The 14,313-nt window shown below is 46.1% G+C and overlaps 1 protein-coding gene across 5 annotated transcripts in view; it reads left to right on the forward strand.

Moving 5' to 3' along the window:
• ASCC1 (activating signal cointegrator 1 complex subunit 1) overlaps positions 1-14,313 on the forward strand; it is a 35,220-nt gene that overhangs the window by 6,019 nt on the left and 14,888 nt on the right. For all 5 annotated transcript variants that reach the window (XR_011726803.1, XM_071748962.1, XM_071748961.1 and 2 more), the window contains exons 5-9: positions 154-332; positions 5,941-6,077; positions 8,218-8,337; positions 11,954-12,078; positions 13,863-13,942. Coding sequence is in view for 4 of the 5 variants with exons in the window: in XM_071748962.1 (XP_071605063.1) it covers positions 154-332; positions 5,941-6,077; positions 8,218-8,337; positions 11,954-12,078; positions 13,863-13,942 (641 nt within the window). In the remaining variant the exon portion in view is untranslated. The remainder of the gene's footprint in view (positions 1-153; positions 333-5,940; positions 6,078-8,217; positions 8,338-11,953; positions 12,079-13,862; positions 13,943-14,313) is intronic.

Below are 14,313 nucleotides of genomic sequence, written 5' to 3' on the forward strand. Positions count from 1 at the left end.
CTTACCTTCACAATATGTCCCCCAATATTGATATTTTAAAAGTGCATGGGTAAATATAATGTAAAATTATGATCAGTTCAATTGGGGGGGGGGTTTGTGTGGGCATCAGTAGCTCCAGGGAAACCAGACAGATGGAGTTTCCTTTCCTTGCAGTGATTACAGGGCAGCATCGCAGCGGCGTCATCTCTGCCCGCACGCGGATCGATGTTCTCCTGGAGAGCTTCCGTAAGAAGCAGCCCTTCACACACTTCCTGTCCTTTGCCCTCAACCAGCCCACCATCCAGGAGAAGTTCCTGCAGTTCAAGGAGGAAGTGTTAGAGAAATGCTCAAAGGTAAGGATCCACGTGAGAATTAAAGCCAAGCAGCAGCTCTTTGGCGGAGTGCCATTTAATTTGTCAAGGTAGCTTTTTGGTGTTTACCTCAAAGACCTTATTCTATTCTGTTTCTTAGGAATGTATTTATAACAGGCCTTTTACTGAAGTTGGCAGATCTGCTGTGAATTTGTTGAGTGCTGTGGTGAACTCTTGTAGAACGTGGAAGAGCTTACTTAGTAAATTGTTAGTAAAATATTTTGTTCTCCTTGAGATTTTCCTAGGTGGGAGGATATTTAAAATTTGAAAGAGGGTTGGGTTTTTTTTGGTGGGTTTTTTTTTTTTTATATTATCTGGAAAGCCACTAAATAATACAGTGGACCTTTTTACATTTTCTAGAATTTCCACATAACTATGAAATCAGGTAGGGGTTCACGAGTGTGCTGCTGCTGCTTCCATTTCACTTTTTTTTACTGACAGTGAAGGGAGATGGGTGTCATAACTGGAGCTGAGCAAGAAATGCCTTGGTAGCTCACACTGTCCTGCAGATGTAATCACTTCCCTTCATCCCCATCAAACTCTGTGCTGACAGTCCCTCCTCCCTGCTTTCAGACCTGACACTGAGCAGCAGGAAATAGTTAGGCTCTGGGAAATGAGGAACAGAATGAAGTGAAAGCTGCGTGTTTCTGGGTTTATTTCAGTGTGCTTCTAGTTTGGCAGAAGTGGTGTGTCAGCTCACAGGGCTGGGCTGAGGAGAGGGAGTGGTGTTATTAAAGTGCCATGTCCTCTGGGTACTGGGAGGACATCTCTAGGCAAAAGATAAGAGTTCCTCTTCATTGCATACACATAGCAAGGTTTTGTGGACTGATGCTATTACCTTCATGTCCATCACTTCTGCTTGTGCCTTTTAAAGGGGAAAATACAATCTTGTAGATGGGACAGCTGAAGAAATTTAGTTTTCTACATCTTCATGCTGTGGATGTGAATGATCTGCAGTTTGGGGAAATCAGAGTTCTTGCTTAAGTGTTCCTGGTCACTTGCATGTCAGTTGTCTCTGTGAGCAGAACTGATCTGGCTTTGCAGTCCTGTCTTTCCTGGCAGTTCTGATACATGTCCCTTGTCTCCACCCAGCAGCCTATTTTGATGGTAGGAGCTTTCTATCACTCAGGTTTCCACCTGATGTTAAATGCAACTGAAATGGACCAGCAGATCCAGGGATTAGCAATGCCATGAGCCTCTTAGGGATAGGAGGGGATATCACTGCCTCCATTGTCTGTCCCCATTAGCCAGCAGCAGGTACCTTATTAAGGCTCACCTCTACTAAAGAAAAGCCCTGAAACCAGGGGCATACAAACATTAGCTTGGGAAGGTGTTGGCTGGATGGAGAGTGCTGGACCATGGGCTGTTATCAGTGGTGGTCTGGCTCCCTCTGTTGGTTTTTAGTTCCAGTCCCTGTGTAGGGACACACCACAGTTACAGGCAGGTGCTTTCAGTGTCTCATCTCAACGATGTCACCTTTTATCCATCTTTGCAGTGAATGCTGCTGGCCACATTCTCATCCTGAGTTTTTTATTCCTGCAATACTCAGTCCTTACACAGGACTTCCTCTTGTAGAGGACTCACTTTTCCTGCTTGCTGCTTCAGTCACATCTCTGCAGCCCTCCACGGGTCAGGGTCATGTTAACACTGCTCGGTACCCTCTGGAGGGCCTGAAAGGTTCCCAGTACTGCTTACATCAGCTCCAGAGTTGCCATTTTTAGTTTGAAATGTGTAATTCAGTCAGTGGCAGGTACTTGGGGGCTTGCATGTGGTAGCCTAGGAATACACAGTGCTTTGTTTTTCTGCCTTCCTTCTCCTGGTATTAGCAAAAAGGCTTCTAAGATACACTGGTGCCTGTTACTTGGAGGAGTGTGTTGCAGCCCCGTGTGTCTCTCCATCACTCTGCCTGCCTGTAATGCCACTCTAACACCACTTTATCTCACAGCAGGGTCTGCTACAAAGCACATCACTAATGAAAAACAGTAATTCAAAATGCTGCCTTGCAGGGCAATTAGGGTGCTCACAGATTTGTCCAAAGCAACAAGATTTCTCAGGATACTTGGAGAAACTGGAATAGGTTTCAGCGATAGAAACAAGGCACTTTGCTTCCTGTTGAAATTCGCTGGTGTGAAACATAGAATTAGCTGAACTCTGGTCTTTGAATGAAGCTCAGTAATAATGGTAAGGAAGGGAAAGGAGCAGGTGTGTGTGTGAGGATTTCTTCTGGCCATTGAACATTTGCGAGGGACTGTGTTTCTCTCTGAAGCAGTTACCATGACAACTATTCATTTATATTTTATAGCATAGGGTTATGTTGATGGATATATGCTTTCTAACTTTTTTTGTGCGTATGTGTCATGAAGACCTTTTATAAGATGAACCTTGTGTTGAAATGTGGGACACTTTGGGTGTTGTTCATACTCTTGGGTCATCAGGGCAATGAAGCAGGGCTGAAGGGAGGCCCTATTTGGGTTAATTTAATATAAATACAGGGAGGTTGCTCACCTGGACAGGCTCATTCCTGATGTGGTGCAGTGGGAGGGCCAGATGACTGCATGACCTTGGAAGTCTCCTTGTACGGTCGTGTAGGTGTCAGAGTGAGGAGGACTGAAGTGTCTGAGTATGCAGGTGGAAAGAGAAGAGATTTTGCAGTAATATTGCCATGAAAAATCACATTTGGGTCTTTCAGGGCTGTGCAAGTGCCACGTGCTTGCAGTCTTAACAGGCTGCAGATGCAGCATGGAAAAGAAATATAATTGCTGGAATATACAGCAACCTGTAAATATCAAACATTGCTAATGAAATGTTATATCTCAGAATGGAAGGAGCAGAAAATGGGGGAGGGTTTTTTCAGCCTGCAGCTCTTCAGAGAGTTCTGAGGAACTGCTGTTTTTCTGTCTCATTCCTTTGTTTGTGGATCAGGGTGGGAGAGGGCACAGAGCTGGCATGCATTATCCTGCTGTTAAGAAAAAAAAATCATAAAGCTGTCTGCAAATATTGGAAGTTTTGAAGACAGTAGGTAGGATGTAGCCAGAAAGGAAGAGCTAAGGAGTTTGAGCCTTTGCTTTGTCATGTAGAAGACCTGAAGTGTGTTATATGATCTGTGGCTTCCCTACTACAGGGCCTGAGATTTGGAGGACCTATGTGCTCAGGCTTTGCAGAGAGAGGTGAAGACTCCAGATAAAACCTTTTCTCTGTTCTTCTGAAGGAGGAGAGCAAAGGTAAAAGTCTAAGTAACAGGAGGGAGGAAAAAAAAATTTAAGGCTGATTGGATATTAGTTGATTTTTTGATGATGATAAGGCAGTGTCCTGGAGAGGCATAAGCTGAAATAGACAGAGGCACCAGGAGAGTATGGCTGATACCCCAGTGGATTCCTCTGCCCATCTCTGCTGCTGAATCTCACTCCTCACTCCTGCTGTTATGGTTGTAGCCAACCTTCAGGGCTTTCATTAGGTGTTTGAAAGATATGAACACGTATTTCTAGGTTCTGCATTGCTGTTGCCTGGTCAGGCTGGTCAGGTTGCAGAGCAGTCATAGCACTGGACAGGGCAGCTTCCTGTGAGGTGATGCAGCAGTTGCTGGTAGCTTATCATCACCTGGGACCAGAATAAGTGGGTTCAAGATTTTTTTTTTTTTTTTTTTTTTGCATCTCAGCCAGCAGCATCCAGCCATGAAGGGCTGCTAAACCACCCGCAGAAACATTTCCTGTTCCAGGGAGAGCTACCTCTGACGTGCATCTGTTTCATGCGTGGGAGAAGTGGGATCTGCTGGCCTGCAAAGAAGTATGGGTGTAAGCAGGGTTTTCAGATGCTGTCTGAAATACTAAGGAGTAAACCAGGAAGATTACCTGGGTCTTAGCCTGTTCCCTGTGCCTGGCTCTTCCCTGCTAATCTCCCCGGCAGCGGTGGCATGGCTTGTGGAGGTGATGTGCCATTCCTTTGTCAAACTTTAGCCCACACTCGGGTGTTGGAAATCTCAGGGGAAAATGCTGCTTTGGGGACAGGTTGGTGTTTAACAGCAAAATTGTGCTGGGGCAGAAAAAGAGGGTAAGGCTTTTGCTTTCCAACCTGTGAACTATTTTCTTGTTACTCTACATCATCTGTGCACACTGTGGGAGTGACATCGGCTCATTGTCCACATCAAGGATAAATCCAACTTTCTCCCAGTTTCTGTTGCTTTGTGATGGGCCAAATATCCTCTGGCTATGGATACCATTGGAGAAAAAAGGCTGAGGCAGGGAAATCATGTCCTGTCTTGCATGTTAACAGCAGTATGAATCAAAGGAAGCCGAAAGGTTTTTACAGCAGAGAGGGGAGAAGTGAGATGGAGCCATTCCTCTTCCCTTTGCTCCTGATGTTCCTGATGTAGTTAGTCCATCCTTGCTTCAGGCTGCAGTCTGCTTTGCCTCTATGAGCATGGCACACTTAGGGGGTTCAGTCAGCAATAAATAAGCTGCAGTGGAAGGTATGTTTGTGCTCTCTCTCTTCTGGGGACAACCACACTTTGCTGGCCCACAGCTATTGGAGCAAGCCCCTGGCCACCGTGCAGGCTGGCTCATTCCCATAGGGATGGCTGTAAAGAAGAGTATGGATGTTGTCATTAGACATGACAAATGCTGAGTGGGACACATGGCATTAAACTCTTGACGGGCTGAGGTACTGCAGTGTTTAACCATCTGAAAGGTTTTATTTCAAACTCTGAAGGCACAGCTAGAAACTTCCGAGCTGTCATTCTCTGTCAGTGGTCTTGTTTTCAGGCAAAGAAAGGCTTCAGTGGCCTGGCAAGTGGTGTTGGCTTCTTCTGGAGTTAAAAGTGGAGGTTATTTAATGCACTGATGGGGAAATGGCCACTAAGTGGAAATAATTGTTTTAATATGGGTGTGTTAACCATCCTCGAGGTGTTTTTATACATATCCTAGAACAAAAGACTGTGTTTTTGAAATCTGACTGTAACCACTGCTCCACCTGGGAACAGTTCTTCCCAAGCAACAACACGTAACTCTTATAAAGGGAATTTAAACTTAATTCATCTCAGTAAACTATAGGGCACATGGGAACAAGAAAAATGTAATTATCAGAACTGGTATTAGCTGTGCTTGTGTTGTGAAGTGCAACCTGTGTTTAGACAGGATTTAGAGACCATTTAGAGCTTGTCACTACATCTGGTTCCAGCTTTATTGCACAAAAAATCGAGTTTTAAATCTGTGCTGACTTGCATTGAATTCATTGCTGATGGCAGCTGCAGCTTTGACAGCTCTGGAAGTCTCCTCAAATCCCGGTACGAGCGTGTGCTGCTGTGCCTGGGTCCTGAGTTAGAGCTTCCAGGCTGCTGTTCCACAGCTCAGATGGGAAGGCAGTCAGTGAGCAGCCTGCCTGTGGTGGGGGCTGTGCCCTGCCTGCTTGCAGAGCCTCTGAAACTGTTTTTCTCCTTTCAACGAGGAGTCACTACCAACCCTCCAGGGATGAAAAGAGAAAAGGCTTGATGCCAGGGGCTTGGTACCTGCTTTCTGTAGCAGTTAACCCTCTGATGGAGGGCAGTATGTGTGTGTGGATTAAATTAGACACCTCTATGTGATTGACTGATTTGTAGGATGATGGGATCAGCAGCAGCCTCTTCCAGAACCCTGCAAAGCTTCACCTGACTCTCGGGACACTGGTGCTTCTGAACGAGCAAGAGATCCGGAAAGCGTGTGACCTCCTACAGAGCTGCAAAGAGGACTTTGTGGAGTAAGTGGTAAAAAAGGGACGTCATAACCAAGGGCATGAGTGGGGGAAAAGCAGTAAGCTGTCTGTGAGAGGGGACAGCGAAGAGAAAAGCAGGTCAACAGCCTATGTCAACTCTAGAAATTTAGAAAAAGGCTGAAAAGTTTCAAATGGGAGCAGTAGAAATCACCCATCAGTCACAGTCTACCAGCATCTCACAGCTCAGCCCCTCAGCATTTCCAGACAGCCTGCTCTACTAATTTCTTTTCCTCACATGGCCTCCCCTGTTATTTTTATGTGAACAGTTTTTGCTGTTGTCCCCTGCCTGCTGCAGGGGGAGGGACAAGCTCCTTTCTCACACTGCCTGCTGGCGTGCTGCTTCCTTCCTGCCTCAGAGCAGATGCTGAGGTGTCCTTGACATGCATTCCTCAGTATGAGGAGCTGTGCACACAGAAGTGATCAACCTGAAACTTTCAGTGCTTCTCCAGGACCAGGGCTTTCTTGCTGCCTGTTAATGCTGAGCTGCAGATGTCAGGGCTGTAGCTGTAAGTGTGGTTGAATGACTCTGTAATTAGTTTATCTCTGTTTGGCTTAGAAATCGGAGATGGCCTAGGGGATCAGTTTATTTATTTATTTCTGCAAAGCCTTTGCACATAGAGCACAGAGCCCTGATTTTTAAGAAAATTATTTATTTATTCATTGCCTCAGCTCATGAAGAATTAGCCATGCTCTGCCAGCCGATCTCTGTGGGAAATAATGCATGGCCAAAAATCTATATATCTGCCTTTAAATGATGGCTTCAGTTGTTCAGCTGTTGAACAGAGATGCAAAGTGTGTTTCCAGGGGATGGCTCTGCTCACAGCATTTGGAAAGTGGCAGCTTCCTCACAAGGGGATTGAACTGAAGCAGAGAAAATCTTCATTTCCTTTAGTGGAGGGGAAATCAACACTTGAATGTAACATTCAGATTATTTCCTCTGCCACACCTAAATAAACATACTTTGAAAATTAATTTTGGCTCCCTTCCACCCACCTGAACCTTCATTAGTGTCATTTACTTATCTAAATGCAGGCAGTGCTGCATGAAGGTAGATGTGCTCTTTTTCACTCTTTTTAGAATATGTGGCCTTAAGTGCTCTGGCTGTGACATGCATGAGAGTGCACTTGTGCTTTTTTCCTCCCAGTAAACATACTGAAATGGGAAACAGTGCTCTTTTATTCTACCTGGGAAGCTTTGCTGAGAATCTCCAAGGCTGTCCCTTGGGCAAAGCTGAGCCAAAGCAAGCAAGGTTAGAGCAAAGTCACCCGTGATCACATTGTTAAGTCATGCTCGTGGCTTCTGCTGGCCCCAACACTCCCTCTGCTTTCCACAAGACCTCAGATTTAAGTGAGACAGCAGCACTTAGTCTCAAGGAGCTTTGCCCTGCCTCTCCAGGATGTTCTGGAGGTGAAGGCAAGGAGGTGGTGTGTTTGGAAGCAGATACACTTACTGGGGTGTTTGTAGATGTGGGAGTGTGTATTATATTCTGCACACTTTTTGGGTTTCACCTTCCTGACAGAGTTAGCTGGAGCTGATTTTAAAGCATCTCTGTTTACTTCCAGCATTTGTAAGTGGATATTGAAATGTGTTCTGCATCCAGGGCTTTTCCCAGTGAAAATTAATGAGCCAGAGACCTTGTGTCATGATGATTCTCTTCACGGGGGAGGCAGGAGCTTCTATGGATTTTTTTTTTGTGACATGTAAATGGAGATCTCCACATTCAGATGGCCTGTGAACACTGACAAGTTGACTTGATTTGTGTCTAAAACACAGGATGTATGAATTTAAATATTTTTACAGCATCTCCTGAGATGATGACACAATAGCAGCTGTAGCCTTTCAAGCTTTAGAAGCTAGGGAGACTTTTCTGTGGGTTTTTTCAGTGCAAACAGCCTGAAAGACAAGGGAAAGAGAAGAACTCCTCTGAGGAGTTGGCTGCCCTCTAAGGTCTGTATAACATTCAAGTCCCACTTAACCTCAAATTTGTGTTTATAGCAAAAAATGTATTTTATATAATTCCCTTAGTAAAACCAAATATTTAGTGTGTGCATGAGGAGCACTATGCGTTGTATTTCAAAAGCAGGTGTGGTTTCCGTTTTAAAATGAGAGATTTCTCCCATTTCAGCCAAATTACTGGAGGCAAGCCCCTGACTGTGGAGGTGGCAGGAGTGGAGTACATGAACGATGACCCTGCCATGACTGATGTCCTTTATGCCAAAGTCCACATGAAGGATGGCTCAGACAGGTGAGTTCCCCAGACTCCTTTCTCTGAGTCCTCCTCACTGTGCTGTGGCAGCAGTAGTGCTGTGCCAGAGAAACACTCATCTGGTGCTGGTGGGTACTGCTAGCAGTCTTTGGGTCAGCAGTCAGAAAAATGAAGTCATTCTTGCTTCTTAACCTGGTTCGGGCAGTGATGTGTTTGCTCTTTAAATCAGTCACTGGTGGTGCAGCTGAAAGATGTCATTTGTTTCTGTAGCAGTCTGTCAGATTGAATAATGGTGTCATGGCTCACACAGTGAGAAGATGGCCAAGGAGATACTCCTGAGATGACTTAGAAGGCAGGATGACTTGGCCTCTGCTGCTGAGTTCCCAACCTGCAATCCAGATTAATCTAGACAGCCTGGCACATTCTGCAGCACTTTATTATCCTTACAACCCAGTTACACCAGGAGGTCCCCAGACAAGCGTGACTTGGTTACGGAGTTGGTTTCTATGGCTGTAAGGAACCCAGGACAGGCACTGGGTGTGGAATGTGTCTGCTGAGCTGCTGCTGTGGAGTCTCAAAGCCCCGTTGGTGTCAGTGTGTGCATTTGTGCTGTTTGCCACGGGGACTGATGGCTTTAGCTCTACAAACAGAGCTGCCTGGGATGTGGTGATGTCTGGACAACCTCAGTTTCATTTTTGGTCAGTAGCTCATCAGTGGTAGCACCATCTTTTCTCGTAGTGCTTTCTAGAAGACTGTGGAAACACAGGAACTGTTGGACTGCGTGTTGCCAGTTGTGAAGTGGTGCGGAAGGGGGTAGGGGAGTAACCACAAGAGCTGCAGCCTTCTCCTTTTCTGGCAGTGCTGCTCCTTTGTGTCTGTTCCGGTTGCTGGAGGACAGCAGGAGTTAGCAGGGGAGCACGTGGCAGTGCAGCTGGAGGAGGGAGGCTGCGAGCTCAGGGAATAAAGAACATGTTCTGGCACCTCCTTTTCCTGAGGGCTGAGGAGACAAAGGGGGGGCCTGCTTAAAACTGCACTTCGGAGGCTGTGTTGAAGTAGCAGATAGGAAGTGGGATAAGAAAATGGGTGGGAAAAGGAAAATGTAGGAATTTCTGGCAAGCAGTAGGGATTGAAATCTTTTCCTCTTCTTGGCTCTTCCCACTTTTAAGTCTGCCCTACCCAGGAAGAGGTGAGATAAAACAAATGGGGTGGGTAGAGAGCCAGGACAAGCTAGAGATCAGCCAGCAAACAGAAGTGCAGGGGAGAAACAAAGCAGAAGCACTTGGAAAGATGAAATGGAGGCAGACACTGGGTCACCCAAATACCCTTCAGACAGTTTGTTGTAGAAAGCACCCAAAGCATCAGCTCTGAGGGTTGAATCATGGACCTCTTTTCTCCTGAGTCACTGAGCTCTGGTGCAGTTCTGGCAGGGCAGAGAAATGAGGTCTTCAAAGCCACCTTGCCTTGAAAGTGAAAACAATCTCCCTCTGCTCCCATCCCCCAAGAAAGGGCTGATGTTTGCTCTGGCCTTCAGAAAGACCCATTAGCTGAGGTTTTGGCCAGACACAGATCTCCTGCTTTGCATGGCACCTGGAGGCCCCCAGACCTCTCTCCCACAACACATTTTTTTGCTTAGAAACGTGCTCAGAGGGGGCCAAGTGAATTTAAGTTTTTATCCTTGGCCCAGGCCACTCTTGCCCTCAACTGCAAATTAATTCTGACCCTTCTCCTAATACAGTTCCATAGCTGTTAGCAAACGCCCAGGAAACATTTAGCTTTGGAGAGGGGAAAAAAAGGTGCTTTTGTGTTGATGGATGGCAGTGAAAACTGCTTTTGCCTCCTTTGAAATTCCAGCAGACACAGTGCTGGACAAATGGTGATTGTAAAGAAAGGACAAATGGTAATCCCTCCAGAAAACCCAGCTTCATTTTCTGGTCTGCTAGACGGGTCATTGCTGAGCATCTCCATGCACCTCTTGCCTGCTCTGCTTTGCTCAGGGAGATGGGGAAAGCAGCTGGAAAGCAGAGTTACTCAGTGGCATGGCCAGTACTAGAGAGCAGCAGCCACGTCTTGTGCTGCAGTCTGCAATGAAGAGAGGAGGTGTGTGCCTTCCTGTCTCATGCAAGACATCTTGCTAGCTCGTTGTAGTTCCTGGCATGGCTGAGGGGTGGAGTTCCTTCTTGATCTCTGGATGATCTTCATCAGCTTAATCTATAAAGCAGGAGATTTGATTTACCCTGACTTTGCTTGCATAACTGCAGACAGAATTAGGGATTGGCAAACCCTTCTGCACATATAATGGCTAAGACTGAAAGAGGGATCATGTTGTGATGCCTCCCACATGGCAAATAATTCCCATTATAATTCATTCTAATTTGTTTTATTTCCTTGATTAACTTTATAACGTAATAAAGCACCATTTTCACTTGAGCTATTCTCTGCTAATTTGTTTTAGTATTGTCTGTAATGATATTCATTTAATCTTTGTCATTGCTAATTTCAAAAATCACTGGTCTAAAGCCAGAAAGTGGTAGAAAACCATGGCAATTGGTAGTTTGAGAGTCTTGAAATTGTCACACGGGGCTGTCAGACCAGGAGGAGCAGTGTAAAACCAGCGGTAAGGTAGGAGCTGGCATCTGGAGCATGGCAGCACTGGACTCCTCAGAGAGGCCACACTGTGCCTCTCCCACTGCAGCTGAGGTGCCCAAGTGATGGGACCTGGTGGAGCAGAAAGCTGTCTATCCCTTGGATGCCATGAGAGAAGCCCAAATTCTCCTGCATAGGGTAATACCATCTTGCTTTGTTTTGGGGAATGGGAAGATCATGTTCTAGCACATTCTTGCTGCTTTTGGTAAGGCTCAGGCACTGCAGAAATTTTGTGAGAGACAGCAGCAGCCTGGAAGTTTCTTCATCTCTTTAAATGTAAGGGTACATGAGCTTGCTGCTCTGATCACCTGCCTGCTCCTGCTGCCTATCCTAGCACAGGTCTGCCTGCAGATCCCAGCAGACACCACTGATTTTCTCCCTAACTAAGGCTGCACAAGAAGGTGTCACTAAATCCTGTGATTCTGCTTCCTCAGAAGCTCTGAAACTGGAGCATTTGCCAGGATATGCTGTCTGAGTCTGCATCCTCTGTCACCATGTTCTGGTCTCCCAGGAATTAAGCACAGTTCCTTATTTGGCACAGGGAGGGTCCAAGCTCCAGCCTGGTGCAGTCTGCAGGTCACAGTCCCTGAGCAGAGTGGGTCTTCCAGGAGTCAGGGTCCCCAGGCCCTCCCTGGGGGTCTGTGGAATTTATTCGTTTGTAAGGAGAGTCACAGTGTGTTTCCTGGCAGTAGAAGGAGGCATCCTTCAAGTCCAAATAACATCTGCCACTGTGAATGAGCTCTGCTCTGCTAAATCTGCTCTTCTTTGTGAAATATGTGCAACAGAAGTGATCATGGAGGAAGCTTTGTGAAACAGCCAGAACTTTTTGTGTTAGAGCTGCATCCTGATGGCTCTGTTCACTTGCCATCAGAGAGCAGCTCCTGCTCCCTGTGAGCATGCAGAGGTATCATTTCACACATGCTGCCCTCCCTGGCTGCAAGAAGGAGAGCTGACAGTGCAGGGCTTTCTGATCAGTTTACACTGCTGTGTTTTTCCTCTTTTGCCTCCCCAGGTTGCAGGTGATCGCTGATCAGCTGGTGGAAAGGTTTGTGGCCTCTGGCCTGATGCTGAAAGAATGGGATCGGGTGAAACTGCATGCTACAGTCATGAACACACTCTTCAGGAAAGATCCAAGTGGTGTGTATCTCTCATCTTTACTGATAAATGCATTTAAAAGAGGTAACTCTGAACAAGAAAATCTTTTGTTGGCTTTTATGTTTATTTTTTTTAAATTTTGTGATTTTTCCTTCTCTCAAAAATACCTACAAGGTTGTGGGAGGATATCATTACATAAAACCCAGAAGAAAATGAAAAAACAATCAGCAGAGCTGGAGAAGTCAGGCGTGCTTTGAGCATTTTCTGGATCTTTTCTGACGTGCTTTGTCCTGGCATCACAAACACTCTCACCCAGTAGCACTCATAAGATGAGCACCTGGGAGGAGAGCATTCAAGTACCATGTGAGGTCTGGGGCTAGTCAGCCATAACTGAAATTCAGTAACAACTTGAAATATATAATATAGGTCAGTATGGTGACCTTGAAACAAACTTGAGCACATGAGCCTCTGTGATCAAGTTAAAGGTTGCCTATGGATTTAGGAACGTGATTCTGGTGTCACTCTGATTAAAGCAGATTCAGACAGTGACAAGGCTGAGGGTGAGCTATTACTGAGTGCACAGTGACTGCTGTCTCTGCCAAATTATCGTGCTGGCAGTCTGGAGCATCATTCTTATTGCATGACTTTGTAAAGCTGCCTCAGATGCATTGTGTTCAGGGAGGGGCAGGATGTTACAGTCCCGCTCTCACTGTGCAAACAGTGCTCTGGTGTGGAGTTTGCAGCATTATCACTACAGCTTTTTGTAGCTCTCTCTGGCACAGTGGCTTCTGTGCAAGGCCGAGAGGTTATGTCACATATTCTCCAGTTGTTGCCTCTGTGAGCCTCTTGTCTGGACAGTAGATGGTTTGTTTTACAGTTTGCTGCACACACAGTGGCAGACTTTGGGGGTGACTGCTACTGGAGTTAGATAAGCACACTCAGGTGGTAGAAGCTCTTAAAAGATGGGGCTTAGCTCTCAAATTGAGCCCTGAAAACTGGTGAAAATGTGAGTCTCTGCCGTTAGGAGCTGATATTCTGAACAAGCCCGTGAGGCTTTCAGACACAACGGTGAGAGCATTGTGGAGACAGCCACAGAAGCTGCTTTGTATTCGCCACAGGATTTGAATAGCATGCCAGATGTGAGTGGGCATTCATAGTTAATGCTGGAGATGAAAAAGAAATATTGAATATGTTCACTGAGGGAGGCAGAGGTCCTGTAGAAAGAACAGATCATGTACTCAGGGATTATATAAAAATTCAGACATGCTCTGGGGAAATGGATCTAAGACGTGGGCATTTGGCAGTTGCTGCAGGCCTAGGTTGCTGTTCTCAGTGCCTGTGTGTGTGGCTGCGTGTCCACCCTGCAGAAACACACCCACCACATGGATGTGCTTCCCGGAGCAGGCAGCAGAGGTTCGTGCAGGTGCAGTCAGGATCATGCCTGGCATTGTGCTTGCACACCATGTGCCTGGTGCTTGGTGCTGTTCCAGGTGGTGTGAGCACTCGCAGTGCTGACTTTCACCCTGGCAGGATGTGGGATTAAAATCAGCACTGAGCCATCAGCCCTACAGAATTACTCTATCAGTAGCTCTGAATTAGGGTCTTTCCTCCAGGTGATCCCGGTAGAGGCACCAATTCCTGCATATTCAGCTGTGTTCTCTTTAAAATCCAAGTGGAAGTGAGTTGTTTTTTTTTGCACTAAGGACTGGGCAAAGATGGTTTATTAGCTGGCAGCTGACTGGGGAGGGAGAGAGTGGGGGGCGAAGTACAGCACACACAGTTCTCCCATCTGAAGCTCATTCTGGTGGTGGCTTTTCTTCTTACAGCTGAAGAGCGAAACAATCCCATGACTGGTAAATCATCTTTCAAGGAACGGGAGTCGTTTAACAGCCGAAATATCCTCAAGGTCAGTATGAAACAATTAGGGAAATGCAGCCAGCTGTGGATATCATACAGCCAAAAGAGGTTGAAACACCTCTTCAAAACTGCTTTTGTCTTAGGCTTATCGGATTTCCTGGGGGAGGGGGAAATCTGTTTAGAAAATAAACAATCCAAATCACTTGTAATTGGGAGCATTACAGTATTTAACAGAAGCATTCTTAAAGCTGGTGAGGCTCAGATCAGGAGCATGTAGCACAAATGCTAAGTGGGTGTTTGTGTTGTCGTTTACTTCGCTCCTGTTTTACCCTGGAGACTCAAGCTCCTGTCGATCCTCAGCCCACCAGAAAGGAGGACTTTGTTGCCTGTGTTCTACTCACTCATCTGTATATTTATGAA

This window comes from Heliangelus exortis, chromosome 7 (assembly GCF_036169615.1).
Source record: "Heliangelus exortis chromosome 7, bHelExo1.hap1, whole genome shotgun sequence".
NCBI lineage: Eukaryota > Metazoa > Chordata > Aves > Apodiformes > Trochilidae > Heliangelus > Heliangelus exortis.